The sequence below is a fragment of the Microplitis demolitor genome, chromosome 7 (assembly GCF_026212275.2).
Source record: "Microplitis demolitor isolate Queensland-Clemson2020A chromosome 7, iyMicDemo2.1a, whole genome shotgun sequence".
NCBI classification, from domain to species: Eukaryota; Metazoa; Arthropoda; class Insecta; order Hymenoptera; family Braconidae; genus Microplitis; species Microplitis demolitor.
Genome location: NC_068551.1, coordinates 6,598,247 through 6,624,359, shown reverse-complemented (window position 1 = coordinate 6,624,359; position 26,113 = coordinate 6,598,247). Strand labels below are relative to the sequence as shown.

Below are 26,113 nucleotides of genomic sequence, written 5' to 3'. Positions count from 1 at the left end.
TACGCTAGATGACTTTTACCACCTCGCGTAACTGGAACTCATCTAACTTACTGAGTATATAGCTTTTCCTTTTGCTCCTTCTCTTCATATATATATATATATATATATATATATATATATATATATATATATATATACCGAGTTCGTTGCTTCAGCATTTTCGTTTCTGTCTCTCAGGCTAGAGAGAATTCCGCTCTGCCAGGGGTGATAAGGACTCGCAATTTACTGCCACTCAAACCCTTCGTTATATTACCTATCTACGTTTTTTTTTCTCTTCTCCATTTTCTTATCCTCATTGTCCGTTATGCTCTTTACGTTGCCCAAGAACATTTGTACAAACTGGCTGACCATACGTTGAATAGTACCACTTACAATCTTATACGTGACTGAACACTAGTTTTCTGCACGTAATTTTTTTTTTTATGAAGTAAGCTGGTAATAAGGTCAAAATAAAATGTGCAAGCAACGAAATTTATGAGAGTAAGAAAAGTTGCTTTTTTTGCGTTGTTGTGTTTGCTCATAGTGTGTGCTGGAAAATTTAAATGAAGAGTGAAATAGGATGTTGGTATTTATAAGAGTTATTCATTGAGCTTAATACTACAATGTGTCGGTGTGTGTGTGTGTGAGAGTCTTTGTTACTCTTCGCAGTAGGTGGGTTAAGGTAAAGTTTACACAGTACAGTTCCAGACTCTCACGAGGGCGCTTTTCCTCTCGGTATTCCCAAGTGACACGAAACCGTAGGGGAGGTAATGGAGTTGAGGATCCCCGGCGATAGTTTCAGATTGCTGAGATTCTGGCTCGATTAACGATCATGAAGATCTTTAGATTCTCCCTGGATAATCCGACTAAATTACTCCTCTATTCTTTAATCACTATCAATCTATTTTCAATGCTAATTTCGATTTCGTCACTGGCATTAATTAATTTACTATATAAGATTATAAATTCTTCTATTTAACATATCTTAATACGTATCATGTTTTTTAGTATATTTAAGATTATACTTTTTTAATGAACTGTGAAAAAACGAGAGTGAATTTTTAATCTGAATTCACTCTGTGACTTCTAAAAAAAAATAAGGTACGGAATAAATATAGAGTAAATGCAGATTTTATTAAAATTCGAATCCATGCTGATACTAGAGTTTTAATATCAGAATAAAAACAGATTTAATAAAAATCTGGGCAACGGCTGGTCCCGAGGACCAGCCCCAAAACTTCTCGTTGTATTCGAACTCACTCTATGAGCTCGAAAACATCATTGTGAATACATTTTCGAGCTCGGAAATACTCTTGAATGCAATTGTTTTTTAACTACTAAGATTAAAAAAAGCTGTCATCAATTAGTTTGACGATTTGGATTTTGTTAGAAAAAAAAAAACTTTTTTGAAATTCTTCCAGCATCGACTTTTATTGAACAAATGAACCGATTTCGATGGTTGGAATGGCTGATTAAATTTTAGAATCAATCTACTGAGTACAAGTTATCAAAAAAAAAAATTTATTTTCGGAATATCTCCGTATAGACTCCACTGATTATGCTCAATTTCTCACGAATTGTTGCGATTAATGAGCCACTTTATCAAAAACGCCAAATCGGTTCTTCGTTCAAAAAAAGTCTCTCGAAAATCATCTTGACATTAGTACGAATAGCTTCCTAGAACCTCAAACGTCAAGATCTGTTAAAATTTCAATTTTTGGAAATCGGACCGAAACCAATAATTTATTTTTTTTTTTTTTTTAAATGATCCTATTTCCATAGCGAGAAGTTAAAGAACAGTTTTATGCAAAATTATAAATAAATGATTTATTTATGAATTAATAATTGAATATAATAATATACGTTAAACAATTCGTTAATTAAAATTTATCATTGAGACTAACAGATTAGTAAGTCCAACTATCTTCCACCAATTTGTAACACTAAGCCCATTCAATCTATCATAATCTTTGATTAATGTTTTTGCCATAGGGTATCTACTTGTCTGGGTAAAAAATTATATATACTTATATACAATTATGTATGGAAAATGACCCTATGTGATTATATATAATTATGATGAACTATATATAATTAAACTCCTTTACAATGTGTTATATAAATCGTATATTTATGTTCATATTCATATATATTTTTTGTAAGTCCAAGTTCAATTTCAAAGCAAAATTATTTATGAAAACATTGATAATAAATATTAATGCCACGATGTAATAGAGGATATACTGTTATCATCAAAAAAGGTACTTGTCACTCTGTCGAATAACAGAAGAGTGCTCGTGCCAAAATCGCTCCCGAGTTTGGAATATAACTACGTTCTAAAGTATGTTTCTTACAAGGGACACTACAACCGGTGGGCGCGATCTCGTGGCGAGTACTGAACTACTTCCATTGCTGCTGTATATAGCACCAGTGACTTCCCTCTTCTACATATATATATATATATATATATATATATATATATATATATATATTAGGGTGCTCCAAAAAAAATCGCAATTTTTTTTTCTTTCGGCTGTTGTGAAAAAACTTTCTATACATCGAAAAAAAAAATCCTGTCAAAAGGCTGATTTTTTATTTCAATTTTAAAAGTTGACGCTTGCTCTTCGAATTTTTCCATGCTAATAGCATGGGAATTTAATTTTTTTCATAAAAAATCTTATAACTTTATTTTACGTTGAGGAAAAAATTTGCATCATAGATATTTTTATCGGAAACTTTATGCTCTACAAAATTGTTGATGAACTCATAAGCTCTAAAACGTACGGTTCAAAAGTTACAGATATTTAAAGTTGATGACTTTTTGAAAATCCCCGTTCAAATGGTATTTACACCAAAACTGCTACTCTCAGCGAAAGTATCGAACAAAGGCTTTGTAACGAATTTCATTAATTGCAGAATGGCTTGAAAAACATCAATATAAATTTTGTACTTAATGATTAATTAATATGCTTAATGAATACTTTCTCATGGAAATTATAATTTCCTGCTTGTGTGACACAAAGGTAATAAAAATTTTTACTCAATTTACCTAAAATAAAACTCAGCTACTATAAAAATTATTATTTTAACATATTCACTTTTATCATATTTTTCACTTATTCTAAAATCAATTTATGTGAAGATTGTATTAGAAACATGATCACAACCGTACAATTGAATTTAAAAAAATTATCAACTTCAAATACCTGTAACTTTTGAACCGTATGATTTAGAGCTTATGAGCTCATTAACAATTTTGTAGAGCATAAAATTTTCTATAAAAATATCCATGACGCAAATTTTTTCCTCAACATAAAATAAAGTTATAAGATTTTTTATAAAAAAAGTAAAATTCCCATGCTATTAGCATGGGAAAATTCGAAGAGCGAGCGTCACCTTTTAAAATTGAAATAAAAAATCGTCCTTTTGACAGGATATTTTTTTCGATATATAGAAACTTTTTTTACAACACCCGAAAGAAAACAAAAATATCGATTTTTTTTTGGATCACCCTAATATATATATATATATATATCTTTACTCCCAAATTATTTCTCTTCTAATTTCCACTCCACTTCACATGAACAATATAAATAAAACTCCCATACAGAACGAATTTCACTTCAATAAACTAATTTATATATTTATTTTCATTTTATATTTGACTTATAAAAACAATACTTACTGTGAACTTGTTCGTTACCGCAATAAATACTTTAAGCTTTTTATTTACTCAATAAATACTTGTAAATAAAAATCTAAAAATATCAGGTTTCATCGTTCGTCGACCCAAAAAAAAAAAAAAAATAAAATAAAATAAAAAAAAAAAAAAAAATTTTAACATTTTCTCACAAATTTAAAATAATCACTATTTAAAATATTTCTTCAACGAACTCTTAAGTACCAACTAATTACCAGATTTAGCATCGTTACAAAAATGACTACAGTGCTGAATCTGTTAAAAAAAAAATACCAACTGGAAAAAAAATATATTTATTTTTATGCATTTGATGAGTACCTAAATTTAATTTAGCTTTCTTTTTATGTTACTTTAAAATTAAAATACGTCTGTTTCGACCGTTTTATAAAAAAACACTAGAATTAAATAGCAATAAATTTTTTGTAACACATACTTAGAACGTTCGCCATTTAGCGCCTATAGTGTTGGATCTAATATATTAAATATGACACCGCGAGTAATAAAAATACCTACACGGCGAAATTACTATCGTTTGAAATGCTATGGTTTCATAGTAAAGTCGGACTATATGTTGGCCACCGAATGGAAATTAAATCAAAATCATACAAAAATTACTATTCATAGTAAAATTGACATCGATTATGTTACAAGTTGGTCTGGCTTTACTCTGGCACCATAGAATTTTAAACGAGAATAATTCCTTCGTGTAATTGCTTTTAACTATACAAAATAGTATCTTATGCATCGAGGACGATCGTGAATAATACGCAAGTTGTGACGGTTAGCATTAAGCGTCTTATACCGAATCGTACTAGATATGTGAATTAGTTTTTGTAAAAAACACTCGAAAAGTATGCTAATGAGTGTCTATATGCGGCAGATAGTATAGAGTGCTCATAAATATGATAAAAAATGCAGTCACAACATGACTCAATTACTGAAATAGATATTTTTTGCGCGACTGACTTCACAATTCGTACATTGAAGTATCTTTATTATCCATTTTGTCATATTTAATATTACACATCTCGAGCGCGAAAGTGCTAAGAGTGCTCTATTGTCAAAAAGCCGAGATAGCCCGATGCACTCAAATAAAATGAAATCTGGTATTCTTATGACGTAATGAATGCATTAGATTTGGGCATTTATACAAACTAGAATGTAACAGGGTGAAATGAGTTATTTTATCAACCAAAATCGTGATAATTCACTCATGTTCATTTTCCCTACCCGTTACCCCAAACGAGCATTTGAATGAGTTTTCCGACTTGTTGTTGGGCGCGCTAATTAAAAATACTCGCAAGCTAGGCCCAATCACAATTAAGTAGATTCGTTTTCCGATAGCATTCGAAGACAACCGAATGAAATTATTAGAAACAGAAGACAGCAGCGGAGACGAGGCAGAACCGACAGGACCGAGTAACCATCGAGACGTACGCAGAGCAGACGTAGAGGACTGCGATGACCCTAGCATCGGGTCACTATCGAAATCAGGCGGCTTCTTATTGTGGAACCAAGCGATAACTCCAGAAACTTATTTATCAGAATACCAGGCACAGAGTCGGTATTCTTTAATATCTCAGTATTAATTAATCTGAATAAGCAGATACTGGAGTAATACAATCAAGGGTATAAATTGTGAGAGTACTGAGATGAAAAAAAGGAAAAGAACACGAGACGACCCCTGGACCAGTACCGACAGCCCAGAAATACGCTAACTCGACAATCAAGACGAGAGCAGGATACAAGTCGTAGCTGTAAATAAAACCCTCAGATGTTCATTAATTTGATTTAGAACATTTATTCTATGAAATATAGTGTATAAACAAGTCATGACATACTCGATGACACTAGTTATCTAAGATACTATTTTAGTTGCATGTACTGTAGATAGCGTTCAAAGAATGTCGAAGCATCAAGTATTCAGAAAAAGGGAGGACTAGTGACTACTTTAATAAAACGCTTCTAGATAAAGTGAAAAAAAAAAATACTTTGAATAGAGCACACTGGGATTTTGAAATACTACACGGAAAGAATTTTCGTATGAATATTGCCATGTGATTAATTCTAAACATTACTCTAAATTGAGTAATCTTGGGCTGCTACGACTTTTTACTTTTTCAGTAATCAGATTAATTTTTACTCATACTTACGAGTAAAAATTACACCTAGCGGCTGTCTAAATATATTCTCTCTAGCTCAACTTTTACTCGTCGGCTATGATAAAAAGTTGATGATTCAATTTATAAAATTTATATTGGATTACAATAAAAATTACAATGAATAGGTTGAAATTTTCATAAAAAATTGAAAAACCATCTAATTGCCTTAGAATATGAATTAATATAAATATTTTGAAAAAGAATAAAAAAAAAAAATTACTCGTATTGTGTTGAAAAAGAAAAGATACAAATTTTTTTTTAATTTTAAAATAAATATTAAGTTATAGAGACATACAGAGATCGTCTTTTTTCCAAGCCTATGTTTGTGTGCGTAACATGTCAGTTACCCCGAACAAAATAAAAGACATTTAATCGAAGCCGATATTGACCGATGATTAACGGAGTCTACTGAAATATTACTCTGCAGTTTAGAGTCAAAATTACTTCCATAGATTAGAAAATTTATTCCAGTTAGAAGCAATTTTTCAACAAAAAATCAATGGGTTTAAAAGAATGGTATATTGGGGAGTAAAAATTAATCGCATGAAGTAAAAATTAATAGATTAAGATGAGATATTCACAATAATCGATTTAATATAAGACTTTTGAAAAATTACTCAATAATAGAGTAAAACATAGTCTAGCAATGTTAATATTTAAACAAAAAATTTAAATTTAAAACGAAAAATACCAATTTTTTGCAACGGCTCAGGATTACTCGAAATTACAGAGAAATTTTTATCAAAAAATTCTTTCCGTGTAGTTGTACGCTAAGTGATTTAATAGTTAACTTCTACAACTCTCACCCTAAATTAAAATCACAATTATATTTTTGCTCTTTTATTATTTATAGCTGAGAAAATATATAAAGTTATATAAAATGTAATTAAAAATAAAGTATGTCATTAATATTTAAAAATAACCACTTGTAAATAAAAAACAAAATTTATAGATCTATGTATTGTTAATGCCCTTTACTTATTCATTGGAAACTAAGTCATTTCCTTTCATTAAGATTTAATGAGCATCTTAACTAAAGGTATAGAATAACGCAATCGTAGTTAAAGTAACACATATAGAGTTGGATTTTCGCAATCAAATCGTCTCGTTAAATATCTAAGATTTAGTTAAGCATAAAAATTTTAACGAGATCTCTCCGAGAGTTTATATGTAATCTATAGCTTAACTAGAAAACCGTTATTCGACACATCAAGTCTTATACGAATTTACAGATATTCGTAGCTTTACAGGCAAACTAATAGGTGATTATATGCAAATTTATAATATAAATTGTATTGAAAAAAATTTATTTTTAAATATCAGTTCGATGACTTTTGAAGTGACTAAAAAAGAAATATACTCGTTAGACAAGTTACATATAGAAGAAAGATTAATTTTACAAGGCATAAGCTTGAAACGATGGCAATTCACATTTTCGCTTAAAATTTTAATGAAAGGGAGTCTCGTAAAAGCGTATGAAGGGTCTAAGCCCATTACTCGGACCATTCTGTACCACTGGCACCACTTTCGTTTCAACTTCAGATTAAGTACTCACGAAAAAATTCAAGCTGTTTTTTTTTCACTCATTATTTTACTACAGGATTAAAATCACTTTATAGTATTTAAATCTTTTGATTTCAAACAACTTTATTCAAATAAATGAATAGAAAAACTGAAATTAAATAAACAGTTTAAGCTTTCGTAAATAAAATAAATATTTTATTATTCAGATTTAAATGTGTTTATTTGAATAAGTATAAATGTTAATGTTCACAGCGTACAACGTGCTTCTAAGTTCGTTTATTGTTATTATTATTATACACAGACCTACATTAATTTAGAATTAATTTTTTTTTCTTGTGAACACTGTTACCATTAGAAGATTGTTTATTTTATTACCAGTGTACGTAGGGAAAAAATATAATAAATATAACGGCGTACACAAGAATTTTTGTAAAAAAAAAAAAAGTTGTTTTTTTTTTTCTTTCTAAATTCTTTGGAACTGTATATTATTATTTTTAATCAATGTGAAATAGAATAATGGAATTGAATAATAACAAAAGTTCATTAAATATTCAAATTTTAATAGTGCACTGCAAATAATCAAGTGTGAATACGAAATTTATTTCAATCTGAATTCATTCAATCAGTCATAAATCCGAAATTTGAAAAAAAAGGCGTGAAAATTTCTATTGAAATCAGCTTATGATTTTAAAAAAAATTATTTCGGGTAAATATGAAGAAGCTCGTACCCTTTTTTGCACTCAATACAGTTGTCAAAACATAACCTCACTATCTATATTACAAATCTAATCCAAGAGTTTTCTATACGATTTCACTCTGCAAAGTTATTTTATAATAAATATCTTCAAAAAATTATTTTGGAGTGAATTCTATGAGATTGAGTGAATTAATCAAAAATCATCCAATACTCTTTCACTCCGGAAGTTTTTTACAGAGTAATGTTAAAGTTAGAAAAGTCGAATTTAAGTTCTTCATTGACGAAAATAAAAACTTTTACCGAAATTACGGGCATTATATAATGAATGAATTTATTTATTGAAGATTGATAAGTAATATACAAATTAGTAAAGTTTTATCAAATTCGAATGCTGACTACAGTTAAGCTAAACTTTTTCGCAAATTGATTTTAACTTCACTTTGAATAACTTGTTAAAAAAAAATAATAATGTTTCAAGTTGTTTGCAAAAACTTTTTTGAATAATAAAATTCAAAAACAAATTATATCTAGATAGGGTATGTTGAAAACTCATAGAAAGTAAAGTGGGAAATGCAGTAGCTCAACACTGTCACTCAGATATTTTCTCTTCCAACTTTGGCTATGTAAATAACAAGCGTGGAGCTAAATTATATTTCAACATTTAAAGTGAGTTATGAAAAAATAAAAAAAAACTATTATGTTAATTCAATGTATTAAAATCTTTACAAACCATTCAACCGTATTGTACTTTAGTATTATATATAGTGAACATTATATTAAGCCTTATCACACACCTCTTCGAATTCGCACATTCTCTATATCGAGTTATACATAACCCAGGTAAATTTTGAACATTCTGAAATTGATTAGATGCATGATTTTTACTTAAAAAAATCATGTTTCAAAACGAAAAGCATCGAAAATGGTACGTACATGGTTTTGAGGTGTAAAATTCATTTGGTGATCTTTAAAAAGTTCTTATAATTTCAAAATCAGGAAATTAGTATATTACATTACTGGGGAGGGTATCAAACATATGTGAACAAAAAAAGTCTATTTCAGGTCTATGCATTTGGCTTGACCTTTCGGAGATTACTTACCATCTCCAATATGCATACACATCAAGAATTTGTTAAATTTGACCATCCTAAGGGCTTAAGGGGTAGCAATTTTCCCACTTTTCAGCCCCCGATATTCATTTGCCAGCTAGCGCGATTTGTTGTATGGATCAACTCGTGATCGGAACTTCAGTACGCTATTGTTTTCCGATGTGTGTATATGTCCAAAACATAAACGTTGTGTAACGTTCGTTAAAACTCCTGATATTGTGACAAAGGAATATTTATTATTAAGGTAAGTTAATTACTAATGATTTTAAGTTTTTCAGGAACTCATTCAGTGAGCGGTTTGGCTCACCAGTTGCAGCGGCAGCGGTGACAGCTCAAAATTCACAGTCAAGGCGTCTCAGGAGTGTAAGGATATAATACCTCGGCTTGGTTGGTTTTTCGGATAATGGAGTCGCACCCGCAGCCACTGCGAATCACACGTAGTTGAGACGTACTTTTTTCTGAGAATGGCTTAGAATTTAGCCTTTTTGCAGCCATGGTGGCGTGATTAATGCAGCCACACGGTAAATGCATGTAAATGAGAGCATTTCATACGCTCTATCGTGGCTTGCAGACTTTTTCTCTTGAGCTCAATCTTTTTTCGGTGGATTCACTATTAAATCGACATGATTTCTTTCAGATGAGTTGGTCCATAATGGAGGAGTTTGCTCCAACAGAGGAAGAAGATCAAATTCTGGATCGTTGGAAACTGTTAGTCCAGGAGTCGTTACCGGAAAGTGAGAAGAATTGGAAGACTTTAGACCTATCAATGGAAAATTTATTTGGTTTGGAGTTGCAAGTTAATTCTTAGAATTTAAGTAAACTGTGCTTTGCTTTTTCGACGGTGAGGATAACAAAGGCTTTTGATCCTTTGTGACAGATCTACCAGAGAAACAATACAAGGATTGTAAAGAAAATATGTTCTGTTGGGCTTTTGTCGTGACCTTATCATCAGTCCTCTAAGCTTGTTGAATAAGTTAAAAGGATCAGCTGCTCAAGCAGAGATTTTTCTACACGCGGTGGCTCCAATAAAACATTTGTGTGTATCGTGTAAGTTTGCTGCGGAAGAACTAAGACCGTATCATGAAGAGGATAAGGAAAGTCAGTTGAACGAAACGAGAAGACCTATAGTCGATTCGAGCTGCGGCCAGAAGACCAGGTGGAAAAAGATCCAGGTTAGATGTTATAGAAGGTCAGATGAACAAATGTTTAATATAATGTTAGAAAAAATTGACAGATTAAAAGAAAATCGTGGCGTTGGAGAAGAGGAAGGATCGAGTAAGGAGGAGGAATCTTTAGAGAATAATCACAAGTCAGCTATGGAGATAAATCAGTAGGTGATGTCAGTTTGGACTCCTGCAAAGTTAGGAGATTCCCCCATGGAGCTTTCTAACGATCTGGAAGCCTTGTCGTTGGTGCCGCAGGTAAAAGAAAGGGAACTGACAATTCCTCCACCTTCTGCGGATATTAAAGAGCAGGGTATTTCCTGCCAAAAACTGGGCTCAGCGAGTTGGAATAGAATAAGATTAAAAAAGGTGCAGCAAAAACTTCATGCTTCTACAGTGTTTGATACCCTGACAGTTAATTCTCAGCTGAAAGGTGTGGTCCAGAAAGCGTATTACCATACGTTATTGGAGCACATAGATGAAATGGCTAGGACCGTAACGCATGGGTTGTTGAAGCAACGTCAGAAGCTGAAGGAAGGACTCAAACTGCTGGCATCAAAATATACTGAGGCTTATGAGAGCGTCAAAGAAGTTTTTGTTGGGAACTCGTCATTCAAGGAGGTGTCGAATGATTTGTTACAACTTACTTGTACCAGAAGCATCGCTGCTGGGCCAGCTGAACTTTTCGGCGCTAGTGATTCTACTGGGTCGTCTGTTTTTCCGCAATTTTCAGAGAGCATTCAAGAAACTACCAGAGACGAATCCGAAAAAGTTCTAATTGATCACTACAACGGCATTAGAGGACTGTGTGTGGTGGCAGGAAAATTCACAGCAGGCCAGCCTCATCTTTGAAAAGATCCCGGAATGCAACCTGACAACAGATGCCTTGGATCTAAAATGAGGTTTCCACTTGGACGGAGTGATGGAGTCGGGTTATTAGATGGAACAAAGAAACGGGCACATAAATCGCAAGAAACTTTTTACAGTGCTGAGTGCGACTCGGAAACTCAAGACAATCTTCAGTGACAGAGCAGTCCTGGTACAGTCAAACAATAAGACAGTGGTAATTTACATCAGGAAGCAAGGAAGGACTCGGTCTCAGATCCTGCAGAACTTAGTGAAGCAGTAGTTGTTAGAATTGCATCAACTTCACATTCAACTGACTCCGTTTTATCTACCCAGTCGCTACAATAATATAGCAGACAAGCTTTCTTGGGGTCTTTTGCTTCTAAATTGGCATCTGAGGAACACTAAAATCGAGATAATTTTTAGAAAAATTCGGGACGCCCTACATATATCTTGTTGCATCGAGCAAATCAAGGGTAGTTCCAAAGTATGTGTCAGTAGATGCCAACGACAGCGAATCTTGTTTCATAAATGCTTTCAGCCGACCTTGGAAAATAGACCAAGCATGGGTGTTTCCTCCACCGCCATTGATCACCACAATCGACCATGAGAGCAAATACAATAGCTAGATTTTAGAAAAATCAACCTAATATCTTTTGAATGATATATTTCAGGTTAATTTTGTTGATTGCATCTTGTAGCTAATAAAACAAGCTTCAAATCACAGTACTATGATGTTATCTAAAAATGTGCCGTTTATTCATTATTACGTTAAAAAACAACTCCATGATTTGTTAAGAAAATATTGAGCCTTGTAGGCATGACAATGCCCAAAATTTTTAAACGATCTGAATAAAAATTGATACACATAATTTTTGATTCGATAGTTTGATCACGTTAAAAAATTAGTCTACTCGATCGATTAGTTTTGAAGATACAGGTGTCTGGAATTTCACATATTTAGAAAAAATATGATCTTTTGCTGTTTTATCTATAAATAACTTCAAAAAAAAACTTATAGTGTATTGTTATTAGAGATATTTTAAAACATTTTATTATAGCTTTTATTTCTATTACTCAGCTTGCCATCTAGACGATTTCTTTATGTGTTCTGATGGTATCGAAATCCTCAAAAAATTATTAACAAAATTCATTTTTTAAATCAATTTTATCGAAAACTTGAAAATTAATACTTAAATGATGAAAAATTTATTTCCATTTCGGTGCCCGAGTAGCCTTTTTTAAATAAGAAATCGATCTTTCCATTTTGGGTAGGGTCAGATGGCTTTTTTGTTTTTATAAAAGTTTCGTAACTTTTACAGTCATTAATTTTTTTCGGTTCAAGTGTTGAATAAAAATCATAAAAATATGCCTTCATGTATTTTTTTATTTTTTTTTCATTCTTGTTTTTTGTCTTCTTCGTTAATGTACCACAGTTAAATTTCAAATGGAAGTCAAGACATTCGCTGCACTTGAATAGAAGACGATTAAACTTTTAATGATCGCCGTTGGGTTAAATTCTGTCGGGATATACCTTCTACTTCCTTTCAAGATTTCAAGAGTATCATAAAACATTCGTCGCAGGGTATATCCTTCATAACCCTGTCGCAAAGATACTCTCCATACAGAGAATTCCTTTTAAAGATAAATTACCAGTTTCAGTAAAAATTTCAACTAAAATTTAACATGCAGTACATCAAGTATCAAGGGATGATAGACAAAGTCAAAATTAATGTTTCGTTTTATGCCATACTCTATATAATCCGAGCTCGTTTTTAATGACGACTAGGAAATTGCGTTAGAAAGTTCAATAATCAGCGACTTTTTCATACAAATTAAAGTTCATGACATGGAAATGTTAATTAATTGAAATACCATGTGATTTCAATCGGAGCACGAAGGACCTTCTCCAAAATATGTAAAAAAAAAAAATCTTTTTTAACTTCGCGTTATAAAAATCAACGATTTTCAAAAATATCGAGAAGTTATCGTTTTCACTCCGATTTTCGAAAATCGAGTTTTTATCCTAAGAAGCTATTCTAACTATTTTCAGAGTGATGGCAAAGTGTTTATATGTAGGGAAGAGGGGGCATACTGGGCCCCTGAGGGCAAAGTGGGCTCCGTAAAATTTGTGTTCAATTTAAATGATTTAAGAATAAGGAACTCTTGAAAAGTGTTCGAGATTGTGGTTTATTATTAACTTATTATCGAGCTGATTTTTTAGGAGGTTTTTTTTTAGGTCCCAAAGAACTTTTTGAGACTATGAAACCTAAAAAAAATAAAATTATTTTTTTTTTGACATCCCCTAGTATGCATGTATGTATATAAACTCTCTATAAATTTTTAACTAATTAACCGATTTGAATGGTTCTTCCCGTCAATCGAAAGAGTTTTTTAGCCACCAATTTTCTTGTAAATTTTAGATCATTTCATCGAGTAGGCTCTAAAATAATTAAGAAGTACAAAAAATAAAAGATCTTTTTAGTTTTTTTTTAATTCTTAAAAACGGACGGATAAATCTACTTTAAGTTCTAATCAACTCTAGAACTCAATGAAGCGCGTCATTTGCTACAAGAACCTCGAGCTTATTCACTCGAGAGATATTGTTGGCGAAAGAAATGTTGAAAAACGATTTTTTTTAATATCTTCAAGACGACTGATCCAATCGATTTCCAAAGCATATATAGTGCAGAACCTGATGAAACCCATCGGCAATAGCTATCGAACAATTTTTCCTAAATACCTCATAGTATGTACTGAATGTTTCAAAAATTCTACGATCCTTACTTTCACGGTCTCTTTTAATCACTGCATAATTTATTGCAATCGGTTCTTCAGTTGAGAATCTATCATCACCAAAACATTAAAGAAATTACTGTACTCTAAACTGTTTGTTTAAACTGTCTGCGGGACATTTTAGGACTGGCCCGTGGGGTCAACCGTTGATCAAATTTTTTATATTCGTCATACTTTTATCATATATCGTTATTCTGATAACAATATGTCTCCTTCGCAATAAACTACAAGCGAAGAGAAATTTAGTGCCACCACTCAATAGTAATTAAATTGAAAAACTAATCAAAATCTTCGGTCGGTAAGCTAGAATGTGATTTTTTTCCCTGTAGTCCCATTCATTTTCGTCCGTTTGTAGAGGAAAAGTACAGTCAAGAGGCATTTTAGGGCCTCAGCCGCAAAATAGAGACGGTAAAGTAGAGTTTTTGGAAGTCAGCACCTTTGTGGGCGCCACCCAGTACTCGAAATTAAAACTTCTGGGCAAGTATGATCATAAATAATTAGCGGCTTAGGAGGCCATACGTGGTTGGATCTTCCATATTTTCGAAAATTTGTTATTTAGAAAAATTTGTATAAAAAATATAGTTAGTAATGCTTGAAACGAGCATCAAAACATGAACTGTACGTGTCCAAGAGAGTGGGGAACTTCAAAGTCGTAACGAATAGTATAGTAGATAAAGGAAACCAGCTTATAATGGGATTACTTATAACGAGCGTCAAGTGTATAATATTTTCAGTTTCTATTAATAAAAAACTTATCAAATACATGGTTGGGATGAAAAAAAAACTTTCCAACTTTTTCATAACATTTATGACATTTTAAGAAATCTAATATTTCATTTTTGCATTGTAATGTAGAGATATATATTTTTTAATCTATCAGACGTCAAGTCAATGTACGTGATGTGATGTACCTAGTATAATTCAAGTTGAGAAAATAATAGCAGGTACACCAATAGACTATATTGCGCTCAATTATAACAACTAGCACACTTATAACCAGACAATCATAAAAATATTCATTGTCATATAATTTGAATGTTAATTATTTTTAATTGAAAAAAGGTAAAAAAAAAAAAAAGGAAAAAACTAATAAACCAATTAGATCCGTAAAATATAAATAAAAAAAAAGTTTAAAGAAACAGAAATAGAGCACAATAATTAATGACGAAAAAAAGAAAAAAAATTAGCGTGCAGAAAGGTAAAAAGAAAATTTACGTTATTGCAGTTAAAACGTAAGAGAACTAAAAATAATAGCTCGTAAATTACACGCATGTGCTTCGTACCAGAAAAACATGACATTCTTTTTTTTTTAATTACCCGCCATATTAAACGTCTGTAAATTACATCACTGAAATTCTACACAGAGAATTTTCATTTATTGAAAATTGTAGTGAAAATTTCATTAAATACTATTTACTAATTTTTTATAGATGAAAAAATCAATTAAAAGAGTAATATTAAACCTTTTCATCACTCTTAACAAATTTTCAAACTTCATACAGAAATATGATATTAGTAAATATACAGAAGTGGTGCTTCAATTAATTTTACCAGTAAATAATTTTGTAGTGGCTTTTATTTTATTTTTTTACAATAAATCATTTGATTTGACGAATTGAATATTAACAACGGAAAAAAAACAATCGCTAAATCTAAAATTGTTTAATCAATTATATTTTTAGATACAGTTGATTTTTTGACTTTTCAAGCCCTCAATTTAAAAAAATCGAATTTTCTCGGTTATGAAGGTTTGAAAAGTGAAAAAACAAAAATTCATCTCTGTATATTTGGAATTATCTATAATTACACTTTTTATGGCTTTTATAACAAGAAAAAATATTATAACAGTATATAGTTGGCATGATATAAAACGAGAAGATTACAGTTAAGGCCTAATATCATACAGAGTTTGCAATCATGTCTTATTCTAAACCACGAAGTACATCATTTCATAAAAAGCCGGTCGAAACTTAAAGTTCAAATATTTAAATCTATAGTCGAAATAAAACAATTTCAGAGTTTTAGTGCCTAAACAAATTAAATTGTAAACTTAGCTCATTCAAAAAACAAATAATTGAAAGATTTATAATCAACAAATACGATATTAACAAGGCTTATATAAAATTCTAAACTAATGCCGAGACCTAAACCAGACAGCTTTGACTCTAGAGAAAAAACCGATGATTTCGAACTTGCTTAATCGCATTAGTATGTAAAATACGCTTTTTCATTACACGAGTATCAAAACTAAGTTTCAGTGACTGTACAGCCAGTCGAAATAAACTAATTTTAGTTCGATGCCACGAACAAATATTCGCAAGTGCGTAAGTTGTGAAGGCCTCAGTTAAAGGGCAGAAACATATGTTTCGCCCCTTGGGAAAAAACAATCAATGTTTCTGCCTGCTGACCGAAAGCTTTCGTAGTTTCAACTCTGATACTTGTCATTTGTTTAATAATTTAATTTCAGACCATTAATTTTACTTGCGTAAATTACAGTTCTGATTTTGTGATGTTTTATAAAAATAAGTGTAAAAAATCACAATTTACGCTTACGCTAATAGTCGATCATACCATTGGTTTTAAATTAACTTGTTTCTGACTGGCTGCTGACACTGAAACTAAGTTTCGATGCAGGTATTTCTGAAAAATAAAGTATGTGAGGCAGAATGAAACATAATTTTATAGTGCGGGTGATGTCGCCTACGGCTCAGGCAGCCAACTTCGCCCGGGTCTGAAGTCCTTTTGTTCCATATCTTCACACACAGAATGTGTAGTATTGTTTCGACTGAATAAACAGGCAATAAAACTTGTTATTTCAGTGCAGGTTATATGAAAAAGTTTTTTGAGTGACAAGGAAAGAAAGAATATGAATACAAGTCAGGATGAAATTGTTTGTCTGAGACGAAACGAGGGCTGACATCATCTGCGCCAGTATTCTTGTATCACCCTGTGTCACTCATTATATTTTTCATAATATTTGCTTGAAACTTGAAGTTTCAATATTTGAGATCAATCAGAACAAGTTAATGTCAGGTTAATGGTGTGGGAAGCTGTTGGTATATGTTCAAATGACGAATTAAAAGCAGTCAGTTGTTAAGTATATTTTTTTTAGAAATATAGCTATTGTATAGGGTATCATATCGTAATTTTCAGAAAATTTTGTTATAATAAGTTTTATTTCGTCGAGTAATGTCACACGGAGAGAAAAGAATAGTTCTGATTCCTATGCTAGAATGGTCACCATTACTATGTTACGTAGAAATGAAGATTTTTGTGAAAATCCTGAATGAATTTGCTGGGAAAAATCTTTAGAATTGTGGCAGAAATATGAGTGATTGCTCATTTGATGCGGAATTAAATTTTGAGCAAGATGTGTGTTTTATTTTTTTTATTTATCGAAATTTCAATTTTTGATTAACAAAAAACATAAACAAAATACAGAATCTTAGCTTTTTGTTCATAACTCAATAACTATAAGCGATATCGAAAATCTAAAAGAAGATCCTTAAAGAGGAAGAAATTTCTGAAAAAAGTCTCGAATTCTGGAACTCCAGCTCCACGAACAATAATTTTTTTAATGTTGAAAATGGGGTTTGGCGCGGCTGCTGTCTTACTCTAACCTCGATGCGTCATGTGAGCTGTCACTCATATTTTTGCCACAATTCTAAAGATTTTTCCCAGCAAATTCGTTCAAGATTTTCACAAAAATCTTCGTTTCTATGTAACATAGTAACGGTTACCATTCTAGCATCGGAATCAGAACTATTCTTTTCTCTCCGTGCAAAAAATACGCTTGGTTCAAAAGTTTATGAGAAAATCTGGGCATCGGCCAGCCCCAAAACTTCCCGCTGTTTTCGAACTCAAAGAGCTCGAGAATATTTAGTATAAATACATTTTCGAATTCTTCGAGCTCGAAAATACAATTGCTGCCCTTGTCTTTATGAGCTTTTCAAGCTCAAAAGAGTTTCGTTTTATGTTAAAGTTTGAGATTTTATAAATCGAAAATAATTAATGAATAAGCGTCTTTTAAATATTTATTAACAATCATGTTCAATAAACAAAAAAAAATATATTTATTAGGCAAAAATCAATGGAAGTGATCGAAGTAAGGATTTAATTGAATTCTGTTTCATATCATAGCGTTAACATGGCAGTAGCCTGAAATTAGCTTCTTTTTAGCTAAAAAATCGTTACAAATTGAAGTTTCAGAGCAGATGTTATGAAAAAAAAATTTTTTTCTTCTATGTCAAATAATATTCATGTTCCAATTGTACATTCAAAAACAAAAGTCCATTATAATCACAAATAAAATATAATTCCACAATTTAAAAATGTATGCATACAATTTACATAATAATTAGTATTTGACGTGATTTAAATAGGAAACAAGAGACGCAAGCAAGTTTAACAGGCTACTCTGATAGCAACAAGGTTGGTTTGGTGGTTTTGACTATGATAGAACGCCATGGGTGATGTTTGTGGCACGGGTATGCTCAAAAACCACAGAGGATCACTACAAGGATATTTCAGTATAAATTTACAAAACTGTTTCGCTTTTCTACAGTATATGTATACATGCGCGCGCGTGTGTGTGCGTGTGCGTACATACATTTGTATTTAACAACCAAGTTTTTGTGTCGTACACAATAAGTCATACTCAATAAAATAAAGCAATGAAATATAAATTGCTGACTAAAATTCTATAATTTTTCAATAATCCATTAAAATTCTATAATTTTTCTACAATTCATAAAAAAACATGTATTAGAATATATATGAAACTGTAATAAAACAAAAGTTTCACTTTGAATTCTGACAAATTTATAAGCCTAGATTCTACTACTATTAAAGTTTGATACATGTATTATAGCTGTGCAAGCTCATTGCTTGTCATATATAGTCTCACTTACTTCACCAAATGCTCAGATGTTTAGTTAACAGTTTTGGCATGTAGCAGTAGTAGTAGCAGAAGCATTAGAAACAGAAGCACTAGCAGCAGCCGCAGCTGAGTATACTGATCTAATCGTGCGTTTATGTAATTACCAGAGTACTATATACATATATATATAAATGGTGTATTTACTAAGACGTTATATATGATATCATGATCAAGAGATCATACGTCTAGAATGCAAATAGTATAGACAAGAGCAAGATCAATGAGATTTTGCTGACGTGTGATGAATCCATTGATCATCAATCGTCATTAGTAATCAACGATTATAATTCATACGAACATTAATGTATTGTTTCTATGTGTTATCGCTATTGATCTATACGTATAACCAAGTATATAGTTAAGATATTGTATGATTTCAGATACACAACTCAAGCGAAGATGGTTGATACGGGGACAGGAACGCTCTATATCATTGGATCATTTAAGCGACAGACTGTTGATCCGGATTTCAAGGTGATGCATGTTTATCCAGTTGATTATGTATCGGTTTTATTTTCGATTTAATTGTAATAATTGGAAAAACCAGAGCAAAATTAGCCATCATTTTTTTGATGAAAAAGTTATTGTTTTTGAAAAAATTCTTGGTGATCGTTTGTAAAAAAAAGACAGAATAATTCGATTAGCCCTGAATTTGTGGGCAATTCAGAATTTTAAAAAACAATAAATTCCTCTTGTTTTAGAGTATTTGTTATCTGATTATTGTATTGAAAACTGAAAGGTCACTATTTAACAGTATATTGCGTGGCAGAAAATGGGAAAAGCCGATTTCAGACAAGAGTGGAGTTGACTGTCTGAAACGAAAGCAAGGGCTGACATCACCTAAAGTCTGAAATCGTGTTCTATCCCATTCTATTCACTATATTTTTAAAATTACCTGTAGTGATACTGGGAGTTTTAAATCTGGAGCCAGTTGAAACAGGCTAATTTTTGACCGATAGCACAGTAAAAAAATAATGCTGCTTCAAATATGAAAGTTTAAGTAATTCACCAGGAGAAATAATGACTTTTTATTAATTTAACAATATTTTTTGGGAACTCGCATTATTTTTTTAATTTTCCGAACACAACTGCTAATTTGGTTGGTTATAATAATGATATAGATATTTTAAGGGTTACAACAAACATATGCAATTCTAACAGGGATGGTGAAGTCAGGAAAGTACATTATACTCTAAGGAAAGAAAGTAGGACATACCAACCCGCGTGTGCAATTGCCTCATTGGAAATTACGTTGCAAACACGCGGTTTGGGACTTCCTATCTTCATCCGTGGTGTGTACTATATTTTTTACCAGATCTGCACCTAAAGTTTAACTTTTTGCCACTGTTTGCAAGAAAAATGGTGCATGCTTTAATTTTTGCAAATTTTTTATAATTTAGGCGGCAAAAACTAATAAATTGCTTTCCTAAGGAAAAAACTGATCAGTTTTTAGCTGCTTAATCATATTGGTCTGAATTCGGAAATTGGCTTCTTTCAACTAGCAAAACCGGAATTTAAACTCGCAGATTTAATACAAGTGATATGAAAAATTTGTTGAATATTTAATTTAATTATTCACATTAGTGTTAATTGTTATTGATAAAGTACAAAAAATTAAAGTGCTTTCTAAAAACAAATTAGGAAAAATAACTACACAATTGCAAAACGTTTTGAGGTCCTAGGAAGTTATTCCGACCATTTTCAGAATGATGTCCGATTGTGTGTGTGTGTGTGTGTGTGTGTGTATGGATGTTAACTCAAGTCACCTTTAAACAGTAGAACTTCATAAATTTTTTCATTTTCGTTGCGCAAAAAAAGTTCAGATCTTCAGGTACATGAAAAACACGGTTTTTGACCTTTTTCTCGGATATTTGATATATTAACACTTTGATCTGAGTCAAAACTAATTTAAATCCTTATTTTAATCATTTACAATGATTTCTGTCTGAATACATTGACTCAATTGATTATAATCGTGAATAAAAATTTTAAGAACATTTGTTTATTAATTATTTTCGATGTTTTAAATTTTCCAAGTTCAATACGAAGCGTACCTGTTTTCAAGTTTAAAAACACCAATAGAATCTAAGATATGGCCAAATTAAAAATACCGAAAATAATAATTTTAAGCTCTTTGAGCTTGAAAACAACAGGAAGTTTTGGAACTGACCCGCAAGGTCAACCGATTTCCAGATTTCTTTTGTCTAAATTGGTTTTTCATTTTGCCTCAGTATCGCACCTTACCCAGTTCTTCTCTAAATGAACGTTGTTGTTAATTATATGATATTATAAAAAAAAAAAAAGTGGATAGAATTGTATGACTTAGTTATAGTTTGGAGTATTCATGCGGGTATACCTTGGGAATCGTCCAACAAATGTAGCCAAACTCTACTTGCTACTCTTGCCACTCTTATCAGACGGCTACAGTCGCATGGGATTATCTTTGTATTTACCACAGACACTACGACTTTGTCAATAGCGTCGTTGTCGTAAGGATAAAGTCCTTCATTACGTTTGACACCTCCTGGGATTTTCATAAACCGAGACACCTTGATGGTGATTTTTTTTTTGGTTTTAAGCTTCAGTTTGAAGTTTATAAAATTCAAGTGACAATATTCTTTTCAATATACCTTTTTTTTTATTAAGTTTAAAGATTTCGTTTAACGTGAATTCGGAAAATTAAATAAGCAACTTTATATGCATATCTTAGTTTACCGATGTTTAAATTCAGAATTAACGTAATTATTGAAGTATATATTTTATTTCAAAGATGAATTGTTGATAAATGAACAATTATTTTATTTTTTACGATACATGAGATGTTAATTCATATACTTTTTCTAATAAAAATGTAAGAAATTGAGAGTTAATTGTCACTTCAATTTCATTCCATCACTCAGAGTTCTGAAGTTTTTCAAAACATCACTTTGCATGCCAAGTAAACATATATTTTCCATTAGAGATGAGATTCCGAACTGTTAAAGTATGTTAAAAAAAAGTTGTTGTTTTTCTTTAAAAATGCTCAACTACAGTTTGCAAAAAATATGGGTCGGATTGTTTCGTCTGGCTGAATAGCGCAGACAATTTTAAATTTTTTGTAAAAAAATAAATTTTTGTTTTTCGAGCTTCTGTTATCCGAATTACTTTATTAAAAACTAGAAAAAGCTAGCCCTAAGGTAAAATGGACCATAAGTGTTCAAAAAAAAATTTTTTTTTCTGAAATTTGGCCAGCCCAAACTGATCAATTCGACTCATCATTTCTTCTACAAATCATTAAATATTTTGAAACGAAATATTTTTTTTCTTAAAAAATGGTGTTATGTTTTGCCTCAAATTCACCTAATTTGATTGATCAATAACATAAATATATACTTTTTATAAGTTATAGTTGGTAAATTTAATCATAAAAATGACTGAGATTTTTTGAAAATATAGGTGTATACTTATAAATATCAAAGAGTTAGTGTTTTGTCAACAAGAAATTGTGTACATTATGCTGTGGAAATTTTACGACAAAACTAAAATGTATAAAGCATATTATATAAGCAGTATATATACTTTGCCTGCTGAGAGTATTCTCTCTTATTTGTGATATTTCTCCACGTCATATCATACGTCGTGAAGCACCACTATTATCCTTTCTTGCTACAGAGTATAAGCATGTGCTAAAAGGTATATCTTTCGTGTTGAGGATTTTCATGTGGAATATATCTTCAACATATGCATGTACAAATAACCGTGAACAATTTGATATTATACATATCTAACTGTGCTGAGAAATAAATAATGTTATAGTTCTGTTTACCTAACAAAATAAAGGAATATGGTAACACAAACATAAATATTCAATTTCATTTAAGTTACATAAGACTTTAATGGTAGTAGCAATGTACAGGAAAAGAAAGAGCGAAAAAAACGAGATGGGCTGGGCAAAACGGACAACACCAAAAACTTAGTAAAAAATACTTTTTTCCCCAAACTTGTTCTTAATCGTTGTTTACGACTCATCATCATTTTTGTACAATTTTGAGTGCCCCAAAATTTTATCTTTCAAAGAAAATTGAAAAAAATTTTTTTTCAGGAATTTTTCAGTGGATTCAATGTGTTGTTGGTCACAAAAAATACATACTGTGCCTTTTTCGCTATATTTAAATTTTATATAAGTTATCTATCTTCAACAGTTTTGTTTTTTCAGCATCTCGATTTGATGATTTTATTGCAAATCCCTTTTTTTTTTTCTTTTTTTTTGAGATTTTGCCTGCCCCGGTAAAAAATTTTGTTCTATGGCAACTGAAATTTGGTTTGACTACTTCAAATGTAAATAAAAAAAAAGATACCGTATTCAAATGTACCAAAGTCAATTATTTCGTTGGCGGTCTTGTTTTGCCTGTCCGACCACAATGTATTATTTTACTTAAAAAGTGTGTATTCAACAAATAATCAATCAAATGTAAATAGAAATAGGTCGCATGTCTCACTATGTCACTATAGATAACTAAAATTATTAACTAATGGTTAATCTCGAGTTTCTGGTGGCTCAGTGGGTTTACTATTGGTATCAAGAACTCTAATTTGGTTAGAGTAACTGTGGTCACCTTTGACTGGCTTTCGGTATATGAGGTTACATTGTGATTTAGAACTATTGAACTTCCAAAGTCCTCGATAATAGTTGAATACCATACTGAAATCGTACTTTTGGTATAATTATTAGACTACAGTATTGTTAATCTTCGAGTGGATAATTCAGCTGTTCTAATTCATTCGTTAATATAAAAAATATACACGCAGAGAATTTTTGAGTAAAAATTACCTATAAAGTTTGGTACTGTAAGGACATCTAGTGAGTAACTAAATTTTTACTATGTTATTAGTAGAAATAACACTTAATTTACATGTTACCAAGTAGTATATTTTACAATGTGTATGGCAAAAATTTATATGTTTTCCTCATGTCCTCATAACATCATATTTTTTCGGGTAATTTTTACTAAAAACTTCTCTGCGTGTAAAATTACAAAGAAGCATAGTTTAATGGTTTTATATTATGAAGGGTACTAATGTGAAATGAGCTACCATTTCAGATAAGTCTGAAATATTGATTTCTGATCTAGGTCAAGATTCGGTAATTTGATCACTCTGAAAAGTGTGACCACTTCAAAATTTTCCTTTTCTTGGTGGGTGTTATATACAATGATTTTATAGGTTAGGAAGAATCAAGAGAATATAAAGGTCTGAAACAGAATTAATCTATACTAAAAATAACAAAAAGCTATTTTCAAAAATTACTAAAAAATTTCTGTTCCTTTAATTTTTTGCATGAGTGTAAGGGCGAGGGGGGGGGCTAAAAGCTTGGATACCTAGAAATATTTAGGGGAAAAATGGGCCACCCAGAATTTTAGTTTAATTTGAATGATTCAAGAATAAGGAACTTTTGCAAAGTGTTTGAGATTGTGAGTTACTTCTAATTCTGACCTAAATAAAAAAAATTTCTGAACTTAAATTTGAAATTAATTTCTTATTTTCAAAGCTTGAAAACAATCTGGAAGTTGAACCGATAGCATGTTGGTAACATAGTTTTTTTTTAAATTGAATAAAATAAATAAATATTAATTTTTATATCGACAAATTATCAGAAGAATTGCGACTGCATACATGACGCCAACTTAGGATTTTAATGGTGTTTAAATTTTGAGCATTTATAATATAAAATATCGTAGACAATTAGTGACATTGTGTATTATACTCGATAGCACTAGTTATCCAAGATATTATTCTGAAACTGAAAAGATATATTAATAAATTACAATTTAGTAAAAATAAAAAAATTTATATAAAAAATAAAATTAATTAAATTTTTTTTTTTTTTTATAGTTGTACCTGACATCAAATGTAACATCAAGTGACTTTAACATGGGCTACAGCATGACCGGGACTTTAGAACGTGGCTGTAAAAAAACGAACTCATTTCAAATGACACATTTTGCCGTGATACGACGACGAGATTATGAAAAAGCTTACGAAGATCCAAATCCCACCTAGTGCTCGTCACCACCCACACACTCGGAGTGTGGGGATTATGAACATTATACGTAAACTGCCAAGTGTCATTAATTAAAAGTATAAAAAAAAATATATAATGCGACAAAAGTATCGAAAGTAGAACCAAAAATATTGCAAAAAATTTGCATCAAGTGTCTTTTACCGCTATTATTTAGATAATACAGAAAAAAAAGAATAACAAAAAAATGACAATTCTGTTTTTTATGTAACGGAATATTATTTTTGTCATCATTTCTTTTGCTATTTTATAGATATTCATGATAAAATTTAAAGAATTCTAGTCACGCGATCAGTACGCCAGACGAAATCTCTCAAACTCGTCACGTCCATCGTCACACTTTCGTCCTTGGAAGAATTGTCCTCGATCGACGATTCGACTCACCCTCTTCTCTCTATCTGGGCCAGGGAACTGTCGTCCTCATATCGTTAATTCTACTAGTATAGGGACGAGGGAGAATAGAGAGGCTAACAAATAAAGGGAAAGAAACGATACAAAATAACAGAGAAAATATTCTACTCTTTTCTATATCGTGTTTTATTCTATATCTTAAGAACAGCACGTTTACCGTCTGACTTTCTCTGTTCTTGGTTATTTTTTTTTTTTTTTATATATATATATATTTCAACGGTCTAAGTCAAGTAAAGTCTGACCCTAATGGTGGTGAGTCGACTCGCCGACAGATGAAAATTGATAGTGCCGATAAGAGAAGAGTCTGCTTGACTGAGAGGGTAAAGTAACAATCGATTATTTATAATCGTGTGAGCTCATTCCTTTTCGCAGGGAAAAATTTACTGTAAACTCTTTTATGTTCATTTATTTTTCTACTGCTTTTTTTTTAAGAAATTGGAATTTGAAAAAAAAATATTAAACTATAAAAAAAATGCGTAAAAGCAAATACCCCATGAACAAAACGTCCATTTGTAGTATATGGATTATTATTTATCATTTTAAATACTATTGATGCAAAATTAATTACCAAAGTACTAGCATGTAAGATAAAAAAAAAACTAAAAATAGTTTGGTTAATTCTTATTATTACTATTTATTTATATTTTACTTCGTTATCTTTTGTTTGTGTCGTGACTGCTATTTTATTATTTCAGACACGAATGTTTAGTAGTGATAAAATATTGCGTG

At 31.1% G+C, this 26,113-nt stretch overlaps 1 protein-coding gene across 1 annotated transcript in view; it reads left to right on the top strand.

Moving 5' to 3' along the window:
* The window catches only part of LOC103571452 (uncharacterized), an 82,741-nt gene extending 57,539 nt beyond the window's left edge, over positions 1-25,202 (top strand). Inside the window, exons 3-4 of the mRNA XM_008549619.2 lie at positions 19,296-19,389; positions 24,787-25,202. Coding sequence (XP_008547841.1) covers positions 19,296-19,389; positions 24,787-24,954 — 262 coding nt within the window. The 3' untranslated portion in view covers positions 24,955-25,202. The remainder of the gene's footprint in view (positions 1-19,295; positions 19,390-24,786) is intronic.
* Positions 25,203-26,113: the final 911 nt, after the last annotated feature.